Genomic DNA, 21,567 nt, shown 5'->3' on the forward strand with positions numbered 1-21,567 from the left:
GGATTAACAGTGATCAGGAACATCACAGCATTAGTATCATGCTATGAATTAGAGTATGCCAGTCCTTTTTTTCCATTTGATTAACCTTCACACACCTTTATGTGATCGACTTAAACTAGTTCTTAGGACACAATCACATAGACACATGCAAGCAGCTGCTACATACCTGGTTCCTGGTGTCGATTTAGCTGCCGGAGTTATTAAAGCATGGTTCTTGTTAACAGTGGTGTGTGTGCTGGCTGCCGGCTGCCGCTTTTCACCGATGCTGACTGTGCGGACATGAGTCACAGGGCCCTGCAAAAGCAGAAAGACATTTTAAGTGGACTGTTCTGCATTGCAGTGACACAGTGTCTGGTCTACACTCAATATGAGACAGTGGACAGAAATCAGTTATTGTAAGTGCAGCTCAGTGGTTCCCAAAACTAGTCTCCCCCTGTCCTGCTTGTTTTTCCAGCTATCCCTACCCACTGCTGGTTACTTGGATCAGGTGTGTTCAGTCAATCAGAAGCTGGACGAAACCATCTCTGATGTATTTTCTAGCTTCTGATTGACTGAACACTAAAACACAAACAGGGCAGGGGGCCTGAGGACCCAGTTTAAGAACCACAGGTGTAACAAAATGACAACAACAGCTGTACAGAAAGACGCCCTGTGATAATAAAGTACAAAAACTTCCATTTTCTTATTTTTATCCATAGTCTCTTAGTTCTCAAAGCAAACCAAGCCTTCATATACAGCACAGTATACTCGTAACAGTCATTATGAGTGTAACTGACATGAACACAAAGGGTTAACAGTACAGAGACAGATTTAGCGACAGCTGTGAATGTGTTAAGGATCAGTGTTGCTTGTCTTTTCTTCTCAGTCTAGTGCATCTTTAAATACTGATGTGTTTACTCTTTTAGTTCCTAGAAGTAGACTGGACACCGTAAATGCTGCCATTCCTATGATATTTTACTGGCAGATAATTATTTATTCGCTTGGATTTACAAGAATCACAAATATCACGCAGTGGAGCTCTGTGCTGCGCAACTTCTGTAAACTTCCTCATCGGAAGATATTTACACAGTTGTCATATTTAATTGGATGGCATCTAGCTTTGCACTGCTGTATTTCAGATATCAACACAGGTATGGCTTCACTTCAGCTGTGACATCTCGAATGATAATGGATATGTAAGGCTTGTAACACACAATATGTATCTCCTGTCTCCTGGTTGTCCTATGAGCTTAGACTCAAGGTAGCGATGCCTTTAACAATTATGATCCCAGTCTGTTAAACAGCACACTGGACGTGCTACTTGTACTTGAAATGGTTATAACATGTTGCTTCAATTTCTTTTGATTTCTAACTTCTGTTTTATTTTCATTGGGTAACTTTTACATAACTAGAGTAGCAACAGTACATAGTGTGATGTACTGCTGTATTACATTTGTATTTTAAAAAGCATTAGCACTTTTGAAAAATGCTTTATACAGAAAGATTGATGCCTCTCTACATGAAAAGATGATGGTATGAGGAAACAGAGAGAGTGAAACACCATGTTCAAATGGCTACAAGTAGAGAAACAGCAGTAGAGTAGTTCAGATAAAAAAAAAAAAAACAGAAAGAAAAGGCGTGAGACAAAGCCTCACTCACCGGGGCGCCTTTGAAAATGACATGAGGGGACTGCCACGACACACTGATGGCATTCCCAGTCCCAGTTCCAGGCCCAGTCCCATTACCACTGCCTAACCCAGCCAGCTCAGGACCCGCTGGGATACTCACTGGCGCAGTGGCCTGGAACATGGACAAGCACCCCAACATAGCCAGGAGAGGACACAACAGAAACAGGGAGGAACAGGAAAGGTTCAGAGAAAAACAGAAAGAGGACGCAAAAGAAAAAAAGATCATATGATTAGTAAGGAAGGCATTTCTCCACCTCTTAATCTGAAACGTACCTTCATATAGACACTGATAATGAATCAAGATCAAAACAACGGCCTAACACAAAAGTCTAGCAGAACACACCACTACACTTTACGATAAAGCTGCAGTTCAATAATATATGCAGACCCTTGAAGGACAGGTCACAACACAGTTTCTAAGACCATAATAAGTATAAGTATGAGGCAATACAGAGAAAACAACAGATGGGAAGTAGTTTCACTGTACATGTATAATATGAGTCTCTTATATGTGCATTTTATGTTATCACGGCCACTAAAAGTTCAGTACTTAAAGTATCGTAGAAAAACAAATTCAATGTGAAACCTTTGAAAGCTTATACTTAAACCAAGCATGTTCTTTGACCTGAAGACGTTTTTTTTTATTCCTGTAAGGGCACAGAAGTGAGCAATGCCCACATACAGTTAAACAAAGACGAAAGGAGAAAGACAAGGAGAGGAAGAGTGAGGAGGCATTTATGCTGAAAGTTCCAACAAAGCAGTTTCAGTAAAGTGTTAACTTAAGCTCAAGTCTTGTAACATATTATTTGGCTTTAAAATATTCTGACTTCATTCTTCATGTGAATTTCTGTATCTATTTGCAAGAAGAAATTGTTTTCTTTTTCTCCCTGATATATACACCCACACTGGTGTAGGAGTTAAGTAATTCAGCCTGACCTGAGACCTTTTTTTTCTACACTGATCTCCATAAGAATAGAACAATGAAACTTTTTTTGTGGCTTAGTAACATCCAATGTGCTTAGTGTTTTGTCTTGTTTTTATGGGTTCTGCAGTAGAATATCTAAAAAGTTGCAGTTCGTGGTGTTTCTATGTATGTGTCCAATATCTGTCTTGTTGCATGTGTGAATTACCTGATAAGCATGGTCAGTGCGGATGTGGCAGAGCGTGGAGGGAGCTGACTGACTGAGCAATGAAGGGGTGTGGCTCTGCGAATTGTTCATGCTGATGTGTTCAGAGTGAGGGACATCAGTGAGCGGTGGAGGGAAGACAGGCGGAGGACCAGCCGTGGTGGGCGAGGTGGGTGTGAGGCTGGACAAGCCCTCTGTTAGGCTGTCCATGTTGACCTCGATCTCTGAGTAGTAAAAGTCCTCTTCTCCATCACTGTAGTCCGAGTCACTGTTTCTCCTGCAGGAGAGAAGCAGCAAATACTTAACAATGACTAAACAACTACAACAACAACAACAACAATTTCTCCAACTTCAGATTCTTATAACTCTATTTGAATTTCTGTTTAATCCTATAAAGTCATAATAAACCCCAAAAACCTTTAAGCTTTTTCTTCATTACGTAGCTATTATCTAGCTATTATCTAGCTGTATTTAACATCTAAAAAACATAGGTGCCGAAAAATATCAGGTATCTGAAAGGATTCCCGCTCTCATCTACAACCACTAATTTGGTGGCTGAGGTCTATTAACTCAAATTGACATTCTTCTAAAGGGCATCAGGGTAAAGACTGAAACCAGTACTAGGTGGCGGAGTAAGCCTGTGATATATTGCACTTGGCGTCTCGCAATCTCGAAATTCAAATATATATATATATATATATATATATATATATATATATATACACATTTTTATTTTTTTTATTCAGGGGAAAGTGTGAATGATTTTAACTTTAAATCTGTATTCAGTGTCATATTTAACATTGTTTTTTTTTCTGGAAATTGTAATGGTTTACAAAGATGTCTCTGTTTTTGCCACAATGATCCATTTTACTAAAGTCCCACTGACTAATAAATAAGCACAGCCATCAACCGTGAACAAAATGGTCACTCTTTCCAACAGCAGGGGGCAGTGAAAGCCAGTGTGCTGCAAACAGGCTGGTGATGAAACACCAAGCGCCAAGGCGGCTTGATTCCTCTAAAAATGTATGAGGTTAAGTTAATGCATGGTGTAACAGTAGGACACCCTGAATCTCCTTGTTTTCTAGTAATAGAGGCACATAAAAGTATCATAACTGCAATTTCTTTCAAATGTTTCTAACAACACCTGCTGCTTTGTTATCTTTAGCCTGTCTGTCTGTCTGTCAGCAAGAGCAGTGGATGTAAACAAGTGCTGTGTAGTTAAAAACCTCACAATATGAATCATTTGCAACGCATCACATCTTATGCCTACATTTAGACCGTATGTTTACATCATCAGTCGGCATTGGACACCTTTAAGCACAAGGCGTGATGATGTGTGAGGCAGCACAAGCTCAGCTAATCCGGTGTAAAGGCAGGCAGTTGGAAAGCATCCGGGCTGTGTTATGTGTGTCACTTTTCTTGTCTTACCACACTATTTACATCACAATGTTTGACACTGCTACTGCAAAGCTGCTGAAAAAGGATTACTAAAGTGACACCTACACAGTGAAGGTCTTAGTTTTGTAATACAAACAGATATCCTGATAAATCCAGAAAATGATTTATTAATATGAATATAAATAAGAAACACAGCTATAAATAACAGTATGGAGCATGAGTGTGACTCATGAAGATCACCATACTGTCCGCTAGTGCTGCGCATTTAGCTAAGACAAAAACAATGGCTACGTGCACGACAAGCAAAACTAGTCAGCATATGAGACTATGTGGAGAAATTAAACAAAGACTAAATGATTGAACTGTTATGTAAACCATTTACTGCATAGTCCCTGAAAATAGGACTGATGCAGACCTATTGACAGAAGTTAACTGTGTTTGTGGTGTCCCTGATGAAGAGCAACTCACCCAAGGTGGACGGTGCGGATGTGTCTTTGGATCCCTGAGGAGGTGCTGAGGACCTTTTCACAGTTCTTCCACAAGCACTTGAACATCACCTTCATGGAGTTCTGAAAGAGACAATCACCACAAAACCAACAAGAATTAGCTGTTGATTCAAACAGCTTTATGTGTTTATACTAACAGTGTTAGTATAAACGCAATGAAGTGTTTCTAGGTAGTGTCACAAATGTAGACAAATAAAGTCATAAAATAAGTAATCTTAAGGGATCCTATTTAAAAGGAAATAGAGGTTTAGATAGTATGTGTGTACCTCACTTGCAGGCTCAATAGAAAGGCCTCACTGTGGGATTGGTTGCCACTCTACAAGGGGCCAAACACTACACCTCATTAGAAAGAAGGTCTATAAAAATAGAAACCTGATATGCGACAAGTTTAGACAGATACAAAGTAAAAGGGAAAGAGAGAGATGAAAAAGAGAGGGACCGACGGGGTACAATGAAACTGTACCCTTCTCCGTCTACCCGACAGCACTTTCATGTTCACAGATTGACGAGCAGAATAAATGTGCTATTTTGATCTCTTCCTGCTATCTGTGCACACAGTGGGAAGTGCACACTATCATAACGGAAATTGTTTGGTGTTATGGTGCAGGCTGGGGCTGCCCCTAACAATAAACACAACATACATGTACACTAGCTTCTCTGTGCATACGTAATATATAAACACACAAGAACAAAAGCACACCTGTGACCTCTTTTTAACTTTTTAACCTCTGATCATCTTCACAAATCCGATTTTGATAAATCTGTTAAAACCCAGAGGCCCCCCCCTCCTAGGTTCATAAGCAGTGATTGCTAGAAGATGGATGAATAGAGTGGGCGTTCTATTCATTTTCTCTCTCACATATCAGGGGCTGGCAGTTGTCCCATGATCAGGCAGGGACCTGCACCACTGCTAATGAAAGACAGTGAGTGTGTACTCATTCTCATTACTTTTCAACAGCTTTCACCTCTGGAGAAAAAGGGCCAAGTAAAAAGGGAGGAAGGGAGCTGGGCAGAGGATAAGTGAGAGTGGAACTGCTTTTTTACCATTGCTTTACTAACACTGTCCTGAATCTCCAATCTCTCTGCTCCCCTTGTATTTCCAACTGATTATCACTCACTTTGTGCAGTCTATGTGCATGTCCCCTACGGTGCCATTTAAACCCACTGTCCTAATAAAAATTACACAGTAAAGCTAGTCTTTAATCCCACAAACAATCACAAATCACTTAATTCCCTAAGCGTTTTTCTTGCAACTTAACGCTGTTACAGTAAGACTGGTGATTGCCATGTTTAATAATCCTCTTAACAAACAGCCTGCACAAAATCAAACAGCCTACAATCAAAGGGGCAGCTGTTCATAGAAGGTTTAGACCTCTGGGATTGGCGTCAGCTATATTACAACATAGATCTAGTGAGCAAGTTAGCTCACGTTTTAGCCCTTTTCCACATAACGTGTGTCTACATTCCTCCCACCATCGTCCTATTTCATTTCCTGTCTGCTTGTCTGCGAAATGGCATAGGTCTCTGGCAGCATCCTCCCTGGAGTCTTTATGCTTTCATATATTCAGCAGCAAAAAATTATTTTGCTGCTGCCCCACTCCTGGGAGGTAAGAACTCCCACATAATGTACAGTGTCTGAGTGTTCCTCCCTCCTCCTGTCATTGTATGGCTGGAGGAAACGCTGACGTCCATTATTCCTCCTGCCACTACCTTGAGCATCAATTCTACTCTCCTCCATCTGACCATACTGATTTGAATTCATCCTTTGAACCTTTTGCTACCTACTGTTGTTCATCTCTTCCCCCACCTGCTTTCTTGTCGTCACTAAACAGTCCCACCTCTCCCCTTGTAAAGGCTGAAAGGGCAACGGAAAGCTTCCTGACAGTGAAATCCCTTTCCTACATTCTAGTCTGCTTCTGCAGCAAAAAGAAAAATGAGAGCAAGAGTTGTGAGAGAAAATAATCCATCATCAACACAAGTAGAAAGAGACGGGCTCAGGGGCTGTTAAACTACATGGTGTTTACATTTTTAGAATGTTTCTGGTCTGTTTGCCAAGGTCTCCCCCTGCTGCTAAATTAAAGAAATAATAAGTGCATCACAGTTGTTTTTCTACAACTGTGGCCCTGAAGTCTTTAATTTAAATTAAAAGTGGATACGACAGCATCTGGGAATGCTGTGGTAACCATGGCTGTGTCAAGCAACAAGTGGAGTCAAGAAACTGTACTGAGACAGTGAAAGTCAACTTTTGAATTTGAGTGAATATGTCACTATATACAGTTGGCCCTATATGTGTGTGTGATTCTGAGCAATAAGATCACTAAGCTGATCCTTTGCTGTGCTTTGTCATTGAACTAATGAAAGTTCTGCAGATGTTTCATAATAAAAATCCATCTGCTCATAAGTCAGAATAGGTTCTTTAGCCATAACTATGAAACATACTTGGAAAGCTCATTTATTCCACATCTAGAAATGCTGACATTAATCATATCACCTCCTTTATGACTCTGCTGTCATTAGCTCAACTGAATATGCTAATCTTAAAAATACATTACACATGCTGTGATGACACACATATACAGTATTACACTGCTTTACAAGCACTGAATAAAGACATTTTGAAAAAATACAATGAAAAAGATGAAACATTAAAACATAAAGTTGAAACATTACTAAATTAATGTAACTGGAGCTTCTGACTAAGAACAAATATGATAAAATTAGCTTTCAATTAAACATTACAAGCAGAAATTTGGCAGAAGCCTCCCATTCGCATGAAAATACATACAACTATGCTATTTACATAACAAAATGTATTGACTGATGTGGCAGAAATGTTTTATCAGACCCCCCATCTTTACCTTTCGCTTCCTAGGTATGGGGTCCTCAAACATGAAATGCGTGCTTTCTGTAATATCCTCATTGACATCATCACCGTGGGATGAGAGGAGGAAGTTCTTGTTGTTATCATTCGAGAGAGGAGGGGACGGTGTGGAGGGCACCGATTGGTCGCTGGCATCCCAGCTCCAGTTGCCACTAGTTGAACTGCTGTAGCTAGCAGACAGCACCTCTTTCCAAGCCCTGTTGGCTGGCTCTGGAACTGCATTTGAAAGAATACACAAAGAGGATGTGTCATATTTGACATATTTGAGCCAACAATATTCTCCTGGACAAGATACTACAAGCTTTCTCAAATCTTGCCACACAAACTTTTCTATGGCCTTTTGACTAGTCTAGTAATACTTAATTTACAGGACTTCATAGTCACGCAACATAAACATAGACCAATGCTTAATATTGGGTGTGTTAAGGATACAATTATAACAACCAAAAACTAATATCTAATAGTTAATATAAATAATAAGGTGCAGAATTCACATTTTAATATTGAAATAGTATAGATAACAGGCACAAGAAACATAATACTGTCACAAATCTTTTATTGTCAAGCCATGCAACTCTTTTAAAAAACACATTATTATGTTTAAACATAAAAAACAATAAAGGAGTGTTTGGGGAGGCATGGAGTGAGTGGTGTTAAGAGAGGGGGTGCATTGACACACTCTCAAATTGCACACACAGACATTTTCTGAAACTGTGATAAAGCAAAACAATCAGCCAGCATCTCCTCTCTGTAACATTTTGTGTCTATTAAGCCTATCATCAAGCAAAGCTCCTCCCAAACCCACAGCATCCTCTGACAAGATCTAGTAAAAGCTGAAAACACTGCTCGATATTTTTTTCTATTATATGGATTTGAACTCCAGGGATAATGCCACTATGAATCTGAACTGCTACATGCCGCACTGAGAGCATTACAGGTGCCTTTGTTTAATGCTGAGGTAAAAAATGAATAAAAATAAATAAAAAAGCTGACAGGACTTTGATTGTCTGTTGAGGTTGGTATGGTGACAGCAATACTGGAAACAGCAAAACGAGGTGTGGCGATATGGTCAAGGGTAAAAAGGTGGCAATAAGTGCTGGGCTTGGGTAAATACACAAGTGTTACGTAACTCAAGAGGCAGTGATGTTACCTGTGGGTGCAGAAGAAGGGTACAGCACCAAAGGGGATGTGGACAGTGATGTCAGCACAGTTGCAGCCATCACCTCCTTATCAGCATGACCTGAGGGCTTCCTGCAAAACACAAAAATAAACTGTTGATCAGCCACACAGGAAAGAAATTCTGAGATGTGCATGTCCCTGCTTCACCTCGAATGCAAGAGGACCCAGAAGGATCTCAAGAAACGTCAGCCAATATCTGTACAACAGTTGGTTGTTTTGACGGTTTATCAGAGTAATGGAAAGTTATTTTGGAAGAAAAGACCTGGTCATGTCCCTGGGGCAAAATCTCTGTAGCCCCAAAAATATCAACACTGATGTTAGAAGAACTTTGAAAGGTGGGGCAAACAAATCCATTAAAAATAAGTAGCCAGAACACAGAGAGATATCTCATTAAATATACAATAAACATTGGCCAACGCCTGTCTGTAAGTATTTACATGTGTGTACATGAGGATGTAAAGGAAAGCTCTAGACTGAAAGGGTTTGATGGTGTGTTTCTGCTTTTGAAACCTCGACAGAGAGAGAGGGGGAGAGATGCTTGTTCCTCCCTTCCTGCTCAGTGCACCCCATGCTGAGCAGTCCACCCTCATTTCAAACCTTATTTATACTGCCCACTTGAACTGGCACCATACACATACACACAGCTACGCATTCATAAAAAAAACACATTCACATGCAAAGTGAGCCCTAAGAGTGTGCTTAGGCATCTGGTGTTCTAATAAAAATGTGACCAACACTGCAGTAATAATGTGTCACCCTTCAATGTAGCACAAATGTCTCTGTTTCAATACACTTATATCCTCTCAATCTATTCTATTTTGCACTCCTCACCCCTGTTCTTTCTGTCCTTGAAAGCAATACAGGGAAAATTATTCAAGGCAGGGCCAAGAACACCCACACACTTGTGTGCACTTTCACACACAAGCGGATTTCAATTCTCATGTAAAATCCAGCATGTGTTTTCAAGGCCTATGCAATGCGTTCAGCATCCATCAACTGCGTACTGTATCTAATATCCAAATACTGTAAAATGTTGACATCTGAAAACACACACACACACAAACACACAACGACAGATGTACTGACACAAAGCAGACACACACTGATGCTCAGACAGAGGCAAAGACAGGCTTGGTCTGCAGCTTTAAGAGGTCCTCGTCCCGCCCCCAGACTTCTCCACTACACAACCAGAGTAAACTGGTTTGAAGCGTTCTCTCAGCCAAGCCCTAAGCCCTGGCAGAGATCCACTGTGAGACTCAGCGCACACACACACACACACTCATCGCAAAAACTTCACTCCTGAGTCCACAAACATGTACAAAAGTATGCTGTAAATCAGCAAGCATACGTGTGTCTGTGCACACACATTCTTTGAGAAGTGATTAGACTTCTGTGTCCATAAAAACATTTTATGGACATAGAAAAAAGTTCAGAAAGTATCTCAGCTCCCACGCTGATGAGAATGTGTTGGATGTGGCGCAAACAAATTGCAGAGGAATGCACCAGATACAACGGCATCGGTCGCATACCGAACAGTGATGTTCAAACAAAATATGCTGGTTTTACACTTTAACATCTCAAAACATGGCCTAAGTGTGTTTGTCTGTGTGGGTATGTTTGTGAGCTTTGACTACAATGCGGGGAGTTGGCAAAACAGTTGTGTATAATTATAAAATACCAACATGAAGAGAATCACACTACGCAAAGAATAATATTCACACCACAGCTAAAACAGAAGACGTACACAGAAGAGAGGCGGGTAACACACATCTGCGCAATATACTGTTACTCATGCACACACGCACAGTTGGATGAGACATAAAAAGATAACAAGATTAGCTGTGTCCTGTTGAATCATTAGCCTTGTTTTTGGCACTAAACAGGGCCATTCGGGGACATACTATTGATTTATGTCCCTCTGTCATTTGTTTTTGTTCATTTTGTTGCCAATGCGTTGTTGGTTTGACTCTGGAGGTAAAGAATCTGCCCTTTCAGTTTTTCCAGTTACAATATCTGAGTCCTGGTTAAGCTCACCTTTGCCTACATACTGTGCAGAAAAGTGGTAAACTAATTGCATTGCACTTAGACAGTAATGCAGTCTGTTTTTGGTGTGTGTGTGTGTGTGAGTGTGTGTCTGTGCATGTTTCAGTGAGACAGATTAGAAACCAAACAAAAACTGGAAGTGCAAATGACCTATTAGTTTATTTCAGAGCTAATTTAAACTTTGATATCCTTCTTACTTTCTCTCCCTCGCCAGTCACACACAGACACACACACACACACACACACACACACACACGATGCCAGATACCAACACAGACCGTATTAATACTCCCCTTCCCAGCCCTCCCAGATTTCCTGACATTGAGCTTTTTCCTTCTTCTGTTTCCCGGCAGAACCATGATACTTCACAGCAGTTTCATCACATCTGGTGCCAGTGTTTAATATGTGTGCATGTGTTAATCAATATAAAACACTAGTGGCATGTTTGGGACACTGTTTCTAACAGGGCCACTCTATGATTGACTGTAAGTCTTACTGGCAGCGGGGAAGCTAATCTACTGTTGCTATCAGAATTACTTTGATATTAATATTTACACAGCTAGAAGCAGATGGCCGCCACATTCAGCCATCACAAAACCAGTTTTCACAGATAACAGCACTGCCATCGCTGTCCACTGCCTACTCAGATGAAAACATCAGAGCCTGCAGGTAGGCCTACTGTAAATGACACGGTCTACTGGTCTCTTTATCAATCCTCCTCTGACTGTGATGTAGAGCTATTAGACATGCTAAGAATAGGGGAGAGACTGCACCGACACAACAGTAAATCTGCCTGAATCGTCTTCTAAGAGGTTTTGTTTGGACCGAGTTAATTTGGGGATGACAGTATTTAGTGCCCAGGAAGAGGTGCTTTGAGAAAAGAGACCACTGTCAACAAAGCTTGCTTGTGTGTATGTGTGTATGGTATATGTATGTTTATGCGTGTTTGAGGGTGGGGTTAGGGTTTTTGGTTCTTGACGACCCAAATCTGGATGTTTACAAGATCCTTTCAGCCTAACCATGGTATATTTATGACATACAGTAAATTGAATGATGATGACATGATAAACACAACAGTCCTTCACCACAAATGCAGATAAACATGTGGAACTGTGTGGTGATCGAGGTGTTAACAGCATTGAGCTACCCTGTTACTGTCAAATGCGTTTTATGAGACAGGTACTACGCATCAATGGACAAGTCTAAAGCCCAGTTACTATACCTGCATACAGTATATGTATATATGTGTGTGTTTGTGTGTGCACACACAAGTGTGTTTCCATGGATGTGTGGGCAATATTTGTTCAGTATCACCACTGTCAGGACATTTTGGCCAGTCTCTACGACTTTGTGGGGCTGTTTCTAAGTTAAACCTTAGTAGTAGTTGTTGTTTTTTTAAGGTTAAGATTATATTTAGCTTAAAGTTAGGGTTTAGAATGTATTATGTTGACGAATGCCCTCGCAACTGTAGAAAAACAAGCATTTGTGAGTGCCTTTGGTTGAGGCAGCTGGCACTCTTAAATGCATGCACAAACAAAATACACTTACTCTCTCACACCCACCCTCTTACCTCCTTCCTCTCTCAACATGTATTGGCCTTGGCTCGGCCAAGAACCCTCCCCTTTGGCAGCTGCACAACACATGGGCCAGCTAAAGTCAACAAACCAAGCCCAGGCACATACAGAGAGTAGAGAGAGAGAGAGAGAGACTACCAATTTGAGCCAAGACAAGTAGCAACAACAAGCTTGGAGTGTAGAAAAGGGGAAAGTAACGTTTACCCAAGAGTGTGTATCTGTGTATTATGTGCAATTAAAGGATAAGCTCTGTAGACCTTACTGCATCTACAGTGCAGTAACTTACATTTGAGTTTAGCCCCAACTAAGTAATTTTGTGAGTTGATTTGCATGAATACGCTTGGAAGAAACTTTCCAACACAGTAGATTTTCAAACTAAGAGGAAACTTGGACTTTGATTTAGCCAATGGTGATATGATGCTACCATGTGGCTGTTTGGCCTCCCCAACGTACCAGCCCCACCCCAGCGCTCCGCTGTTGTTGGGGAGATGACAGGGCTGTCCCTCTATATTTAACACAGCACCTCTGCTCTACTTATCAGCCCACCAGAAATCCCCGGGATCTGCCTGGTTTATAGTGCAAGTAAGACCCAGGCCAACTGTCACAAAACCTAATCACACACACGGGTGTGCACACAAACACACACACACAAAGAGACAAGAAACACATAGCTAAAAACTTTACTTTTATCAGCAATGTACTGACTCCTATGGCATGTTTTAATCTCCATTTTTCTAATTAAATCAAACTACCTTTCTGCATATGCATGCCACACGTGACATCACTTTACACACAACGTACACTGTTGGTGACAGAGCAAAATAAATACATATACAAAATATACAGGTCATTGTTTCATTGTCAGTGAATGGATTTTGGGTGGTTTATCATTTTAGCGCTGGGTATCACACTAGAGGGCTATCTTGTTTTACCAGGGAACAAAAACTGTGTGTTGCACAGACAGCTTGGAAGAAACTAGCTAGTTTTAGAAGGTCAAGAGAAAAGAGGAAGACAGAGTGGAAAGTTTGGCAGTATCAGTAGACAACATTGTTTTGAGCTGGCTGACCACACAGCTTATCCGTTAATGTATCAGGAAGATTCAAAGCTGTGTGGAGTTTAATATGGTAGGCAATGCTGTTTTGTTTTTTGTTTTTGTTTTTTGGTGGTGGGTGGGCGGTTTATCTAATCCATATAATATTTCTTGCAACACTCAACACCCATCACAGGCAGAAAGGTTATGTGGTGGTCCTTTACTTGGTTATACCGATCATATGAAGAAAGAAATATCTTAACTCACTTTTTCATGATTGAGTAGTTGTAGATTTAGTAATTCGTCTACTGTCTACAAACCATACCAATTATTAAGGGAGAAGGGAGCTACATACATTGCCCTGGTTGGTCTTGATTTCACTGGGATTGTACGTTGCCAACAATAATCTCTGGTTTGCAACCAGTGGTACTTACATTATCATCCAAATATGATCAAAATGACATCGTGCACTGGGATGTATTTGTGTGTTTCTGTATGTACTGTATGTATATGTGTGTGTACCAAAGCAGTTATGTGCACCCTAGATTGGCCTGAAGATAGTGTTTGTCCTTGACAGTAAAAGAGTCATAAAATGCACATAAACAACCAACTTTAAAACACCACACAGCACAGTCTTGATATTCAACACACACTCAGTGTGTTTTCACATTAGTTTCTGTCTCTTTCAGTGTCTCTCTTTATCTCTCTTAAACACAAACAAATGCAAATGCACACAGCAGTAGAGATATGTACACTAAAAATAGAGGTAATATTTCCAGACATGAGACAGACTTTTCCTTAGGCAAAGCTTTTTATTAACTCATCTCTAAAACATATGTTCACATCACTCAGGCACTCAGACAGACTCAGAGGTAGAGAATGTGAGGGAGGTTGACAGAGAAAGCGACAGGAACCACAGACCCACAAGAGCATTGTTAACCATACATTCTTCTGTCACATGTTCTGATATGCATCTCTCTTTCTTTTTGCCTTTTTTTCGTTTCAAAGCTTGCAGGATTCTTACTGGCTCCAAAGGGAAATGAGACTGCACAATATTTATGTAGAAAGAGCCAGTGTGCATGTAAAAGCATATAAAAATCATACATCAAGTTTTGCTACTTGTCAGTGCCTGTATGGAGCAGAAGGAATGGTACAAGGTAATTGAAATGGTATATGCTGCCTAATGAAGGTATCCAAACTGACCAAGCTAGAGGCTCTTTTGTTTGCTGTGCAGTCGTGACAGCTGCTATATCCATACCCAATATTAATAGTACACCCACTGCTCTCCATCCTGCAATTAGGCCATCCCCCTTCATCCTGCCTAGAATACAATGTATTATGTAACATCCCTCTCTATCCATTTCACTTCCTTGCTCACTTTGCAGGCAGATGGTCATGATTGGCAGTAAACAGTCTAGCCCACTGACCCAACACAGGCTTACACCCACCATGTTTACAGCTCTGATTTGATGCCTCTGTCTTGACTGCTGCCACTTTCCATTTTTCCTGTTTTGTATTTCAGCCATTATTTGCATCATACTGCATACATAATGTAAATATATAAACATGGGTAAACATCAGTATCATATGTTCAGTAATCGGCCATTATTGTGCAGTCAATACATAGTCGTTGCACATATCCACAGGGTCTAAACCCCCTTGAGAGGTAGAGGCTGTTAGGCAGGAGTCGTGTCTCTTTAATGTGGGCTGTGAATGTAATGGCTATTCAGTCCTGGGACAAAAAGCCCTCTCTTTCGCTCTTGATCCTCAAATGCAATCTGTAGCCTTGGGGAGAAGTACAGACAACAGATAGCTTTGTTTTGGCAAAAAAAATACAGGATGGACACAGTGCAAACAGCATGATTCCCTCTATGGTGCGTAACTCCCCATGTCTGCTCTATATATAAGTTATAAACTACACAGACAAAATAATGTACACATACACTATTCTACTTTAACAGCAGATCAAAGGTCAAAGATCAGTGAAAAGGGGTCAGTCTGCATTAAGTAATCCCAAGATCGGAGCAATGCTTGTTACGCACATTTTACATTGAGAAAATGTTGACACAGCACAAGTAATTAACTGGCTGACCAGAGTAGATCATGACGCACCTCATGACTTGCATGCCATGCCCACATCTTGTGGAAACGGCTAGACATGGGGAAACTTTTGGTCGTTGTGTTTGCAATGTGAGCTCTACACAGGTCAGTGCAGTGCTGGCAAACACAGTCACTGTCTAAACTATCTAATCTAAAAACAGATATATACCACGCAATGACTCCTAGTTTTATCCAATAAAGAAATTACAGTTCTGCTTACTGCTAATAGCCCACTTTATGATATAAATCCTAATACTGTTATTTGTACCTCTAACACTATTAAAAACAACATTGTGTGAAAGACAATTACAATTGGTCTACACATGGAGCACTTGCTGCTTAGTTTGACAAAAAACTAAAAACTCTGTTATTACCCCACTGTCAATAATACAATAAGATTATCGTGTAGCTATAGCAACTTCCCTTGCAAATACTGTCAGTCCTCCTTGATAACAATATTGTTGCTATGGGAATGCAGGGCAGTCTCTCCTAAGTAGTGGCCTAAGTACTTTCACCCTCTTCTACTGAGATTACCAAACAACATAGGCTCTTCTGCCTGAAAACACTGCTTCCTTATCAAAACACATGTCATTTTTCATTGGAGTCATGAGTTGATGCAGTGAACCAGAGAAGTCAGCTAAGTAACTGGATGTTTTACATTCTTCCTGGAAAACCTTTTATTCCTATCAGACATCCGTTCATTTTTATGTATCTAATAATCTAACCCACTCACGCTGTGACAGACTGAGATTTTAATCCTGTAGAATCATAAAACATATCACCTCTGCAGCTTACATATCAATCATATCATATCAAACTGATATGTTACTTTGGTCTGTGGAAGTTGAGGGAAACCAGAAAAAATAAAGTAAGATTAGTTCGCTGAACATGTCACCAACTAAGCCCGTTTCCATCGGACTTTAATAAGAAAACAGAAGAAAATATACAGATGATGTCACAACACATACCTAAATATATAATTCAGAAGTAAAACATGCAAGTAGAGAGAAGCAAGAGAAGACAGGAACCAAAGTAAATAGAAGGAACCATGTCTTGCAATTTATAACAGATTAAAATAGTGGAGGGCCCTAAACAAAGCGGTCAGTTCTCCATGTGCAGGACTCATCCTCATATTTTGTTCCTCATTCTTGACGTCCCACTCCCTCTCTAGCCTGCTCTTGAAATTTGCCCTACTGCCATCACAAGCCAGAGCAGGCCTTCACTTGGTTTCCTGTGTTTTGCAAAAGCAAACCAATGCTTTTCCAATCCCCACTTTACTCTGCTTACTCCCATAGAGTCAAATAACTGCAGGGCAGCATCAGACAGACAAAGACTTCTGCCAGAAAAATAAACTGATCAGAATCTTTTTCTAGAGGGAGAAAGCGAGGGAGCTAGAACTAGAAAAAAGAAATGCTTAAAGCGGGGGAAAAGCTGTTAGTGGAAGCAAGGATGAGGACTTTTGAGGTCTACAGTGTGGTGAGGCCTATGGAGTTAAAACTCCTCCCACCTAGACATGCAGTGCCAGAAGTAACTCCAATCCCAAGAAAGCAATGTTTTGTTTACTTTTATATTTTTTGTGAGAGTGTCTGTGATAGAGATGGTGAGTGAGAAGCAGGCACTCTTCAAAGGCTTTGATGCTGTTGGAAACAGAAATAAATAATGATGAAATAATTTGAAGGAAAACAACTAAACAAGGACAAAAATATGCCCTTCAAATGCTCAAAGCCTGCATGTCACAATTATCTGCCTCCACCAGTACCAAGAAATATGCAGCACAGTAATAACAAAAAAGGATAAAAATGGGTACAACCACATAAATACTTTGATTTTTAGATATGACAGAGTAGAACTGACTGTGAGAATAAAGCTAAGATCTGATGTCTGAGCTGTATCATCACAAGCTATGAGCAAAAACTGATGTCAGAACACATTCTTTGAAATATAATATATGATATATAATATAACAACATATATTATCACCTATCATAAAGTCAATGTACACCACATAGGACAGTGGTGAAGTCATTTGTAAATGTTTATCAGATATATTTAACAGATATATTAATGCATATTATTAAAATACAGGTTTAACTTCACTAGCAGAATCAAATCCTCTTTTGTATAAATATACATTGTGATTGTGGGTGATTTAAGTGTTCTTGTGGAGTGACATTCTGGCAACAATTGCCATTCAAGTTTCAACATCTTGCAGGAGAAAGTAGTGACGCTATACGGAGTAAGGAAAGTAAAATGGCCCCTCTATAACCCAGCAATGCCAGCAGTGGGATAGTTAATAAGATGAATGGAGGCAATAAGACCACATCATGGAAGCACTAGAGAGATGATGATGATAAAACATCTACCTACAGACAGCTGTGAAGAGACAGAGAATTGCTCCTCCGTGAGATTTCAGAGAGGAAATTAAAAACCCTGACTCTTAAATGGCTGCTTGTTTATACCATTTTTACCAGAGTCTGCCAAAAGCAGCTTGCAGTCCTGGCCCAGGGAAAGTCATGCCTTGTATTTTTATATTGAACAGTTTGGCCTCTCACACCCTCTTCAATTTCAGACACATAGGCAAACCCAGCCAACATAAAAAAAACATTCAATATACTCACTGTTGCAAAATATTGAATTGCCGACTTGGGAATATAAAAAAGTAACAATTATTTGTGTATGGGCACACATCAGTGTTCACGTATCTACAATTCTATGTCCACTGAGCATACTCAGTATGCTGATGAGAACCAATTGAATAAGTGGAAAGAGGGACCTTTGAGATTTCTCTTTCAGCCTATTACAGATGTAGAGGCACCAAACAGCGAAAGATTGTCTGAGTCTGATGCTTCCTCACATGGGGAAAAATACCCAAATACTTGTGACAAGGGGCAGGGACATCTGTGCAGAGTGTATGGGAGTTACAGTGTAACATTTACATTTACTTATTTGGAGTTAAGAGCTCTAGGGAGAGCCGTTTCAGTTTCATGGGGTATATATGCAAGATTGTGCAGAAAAAGATTTAAGTGTGAAGAATAATTCGGAAGAGTTCTGTTTTCAGCAAGTGAGGCAGCTGACCGTGCAGAGGTGGGTAGGTCGTTCCACCATTGTGGAATCACTGGGCTGAAAAGTTTTGCCTGGGATCTTTTGAAGTGAGGTGAGGGAACCATAAGACGTTGTTCGCTGGCAGAGCACAGTGGGCAGGAGGGACTGTAGACGTGGATAAGGGAGTTCAGGTAGGCTGGTGCTGTTCAGTTGACCTCTTTGTAGACAAGGGTCAGGGCTTCAAACCTGATGCGGGTAGCTAATGGAAGCTAATGCAGAGATCTGAAAAGTGATAACATGACCATGACCTTTTTGGCCGATCACAAATGAGATGCTGCTGCATTTCGGATCATATGGAGCGGTTTGACAGTCCTTGCTGGTAGCCAGTAAGACATTGCAGTAGCCTAGACGAGATACGACCAAAGCCCGCACAATAAGTTGTGTTGTATAGTCTGAATGGGTCTGATCTTTCTGATGTTGTAATGGGCAAATCTGCATGTCCTTGAGACAGAGAAGATGTGGTCAGTAAAGAGCTCAGTTGAACATCATTGATCACCCCCAGATTTCTTGAAGACTTAGTTGGGACAATCACTGTAGACCTTTTGTTGATGCTGATCCAGCCAGTAAGACAAGAACTTCTGTATTGGAAAGGTTTAGTTAAAGATGCCTCTCTCCCATCCAAGTAGCAATGTCGGCGAGGAGTGCAGAGATGCATAGTGAGACAGTGTCATCTGATGGAAAGGACTGAAAGAGCCATGTGTCGTGCGTAGCAATGACAGGTAAAGCCATGAAACTGGATAATAACACCTAGGGATGTAGTATAGATGGAAAAGAGAAGAGGACCAAGAACTGAGCCCTGCAGCACACCAGTGGAGAGGCAGTAAGAGTTAGAAACGTCCCCATGCCAAGATACCTTGAAGGTATGTGACAAGTAGGACTTAACACAGATCAGAGCTGGACCAGTGATGCCCAAATTAGAAAGAGGATCAAACTGTTTCAAAGGCTGCAGATAGATCAAGTATGCACATACTTGACATATTGAGTCTTCGTTAGTGCCTCTACATCTCTAATAAATCTGGGCAAACATAAGGGAGCAAACATGAACCACCCATTAAGAAAAATCACAGTGAGGCACCAATCCTTGATCCCCTCTACTCCTCAGTACAGAAATGCCCTTAATTCTTCCATTTTACCTCATTATTTGTTTTAATCTGAGTGTTTTAAACAACAATCTTGCAGTCACTTGGTTATAGTTCATTTACTCAGTGGTCCTGCAATTTTAACAAATCAAATTTAAGACTTTTTAAGATGCAGGTAATCCACAAGAAACCTTGTTTTATTGTGCAATACATGCCAAATCTTTTTATGGTTACTTCTTCTTGAAAGACAAAAACACACAAAATAAAATATATCAAGACAACATGTTTATCATCTTCTTGACACCACATGACTGACAGGAAGCAGAGCATAAAGTGATGAACTGATATGAAGATAATAGCAAATTAAGTTCTCAGTTTTTATTGGTTGACTTTATACATACGGCTGGATAAATCAGTGAAATTGGCAGCAAATTGATTCTTCCAACAGATAGTGAACCCTAATATCTTGATGTTACACCAGCTGTATGCAATTTGAAGGAGACGGCTGTCACAGATTTTACACTTACTGGTATTAGCATTTAGGTTCCCTATGCCCCTCCCTTCCTCTCCTTTTCGCTCTGTGTTTGTCTGTGTCACTCCTGCCCTCACTGTTTTCCACATGGTGTAATTATGGTGAAGAAAACACACTGTAAACACAACTTAGTATATATACTGTGACCATGGTGTTGATTTTTGGTCCAAACCGGATTGGGGCAGATCGGACAGGAACGAGAAAAAGCTAAGCTGTTAGACAAGAGACTTGACATCAACCTTGTCTTCTACATGAATCCCAAACAAGTGAAACTTTATAATATGCCATGCTTGAAGGGACTAAACCATTGCCTATTGTAAATCAGCAAGACAAAATGTGAACATTTGTGTGTCTGGGTAAAAGTGTGAGTGGAAATGGGCCAATCAGAGAGAATTGCCAGTTTGTGAAAATCTCACAGTCGTCCAATGCCTGGAATTGTTGAGGTTATTTGGGCAGTGAACTGCTCTGGACCTGACTTAACAGCTTCACACACTCACTGCTTTGTCCAGTTTCATGTCAGTGCTGTAAGCAGGAATACTTTCTACCTCTCCCCAAGGCCGGAAATCTCCACATTATCTTGGCAGCAGTCACAGGAGTCCTTGGGTGTGTGTCTGCGCCGGTTTAAAGAGACTACTCAGCACAAATTCATAAATAAATAAATTTATCTCTAAAAAATATCTATTTACAACAACACACACTAGATTAATCTAATCTATATGTTTTAATACTAATAACAATGAAATAAATGATGCTGCCTTAATTCTGATTAAACACAATTATCACTGTGGAAATTATTACTTCAGACATTAAAATTTCATATATTCATCTACTCTTTACTCGACTTAAACTAGGAAAAATGGGATATTTATCTTTAGGGGCAACTTCATAGTCACAGGATGGATACCACAGATCCCAAGCTGTGAATAAACAAATGTTGTGCATTTAAAGCAAAAAGTAGCCATGTACAATAGGAGTACTTTAAGATAAGCAACAGTGTACTGACCGGCCCAGTAGAGCATAGAAAATACGTGATGCAATATCCAAGATGTGAGAAAACAGTGATAAAAGCAGTTTTGACTGACTTGACTGCCTCAATACCTCACTATGGCCAAAGAATGACAGTATAGGTGAGAAAAAAGGAAAACCAAGTAACCTGCTTACCTACAGTATAGATGTGCTTGACTGCTTGTCAGCCCACAAAGCTCTATTGTTCTGCTCCACAAAGACATGCATGTCTACACACACATGCATACACACACAAACACACAAACAAGCACACAACCACACACACACAGAGCATAGCAATGAACAGGGGTCTCTAAGAGCAGCCCCTTGGAGCAGCCTGGGTG

The 21,567-nt window shown here is 40.4% G+C and overlaps 1 protein-coding gene across 2 annotated transcripts in view; it reads right to left on the reverse strand.

The window, feature by feature from the left end:
* The window catches only part of si:rp71-79p20.2 (zinc finger protein 704), a 36,900-nt gene that overhangs the window by 6,001 nt on the left and 9,332 nt on the right, over window positions 1–21,567 (reverse strand). The window contains exons 3-8 of one of the 2 annotated variants that reach the window (XM_026367729.1): window positions 8,730–8,830; window positions 7,557–7,795; window positions 4,661–4,761; window positions 2,798–3,071; window positions 1,639–1,779; window positions 167–294 (exon numbers count right to left, since the gene is read on the reverse strand). In XM_026367729.1, coding sequence (XP_026223514.1) covers window positions 167–294; window positions 1,639–1,779; window positions 2,798–3,071; window positions 4,661–4,761; window positions 7,557–7,795; window positions 8,730–8,830 — 984 coding nt within the window. The remainder of the gene's footprint in view (window positions 1–166; window positions 295–1,638; window positions 1,780–2,797; window positions 3,072–4,660; window positions 4,762–7,556; window positions 7,796–8,729; window positions 8,831–21,567) is intronic. The other variant, XM_026367730.1, reaches the window with a different exon arrangement.

This window comes from Anabas testudineus, chromosome 7 (assembly GCF_900324465.2).
Source record: "Anabas testudineus chromosome 7, fAnaTes1.2, whole genome shotgun sequence".
NCBI lineage: Eukaryota > Metazoa > Chordata > Actinopteri > Anabantiformes > Anabantidae > Anabas > Anabas testudineus.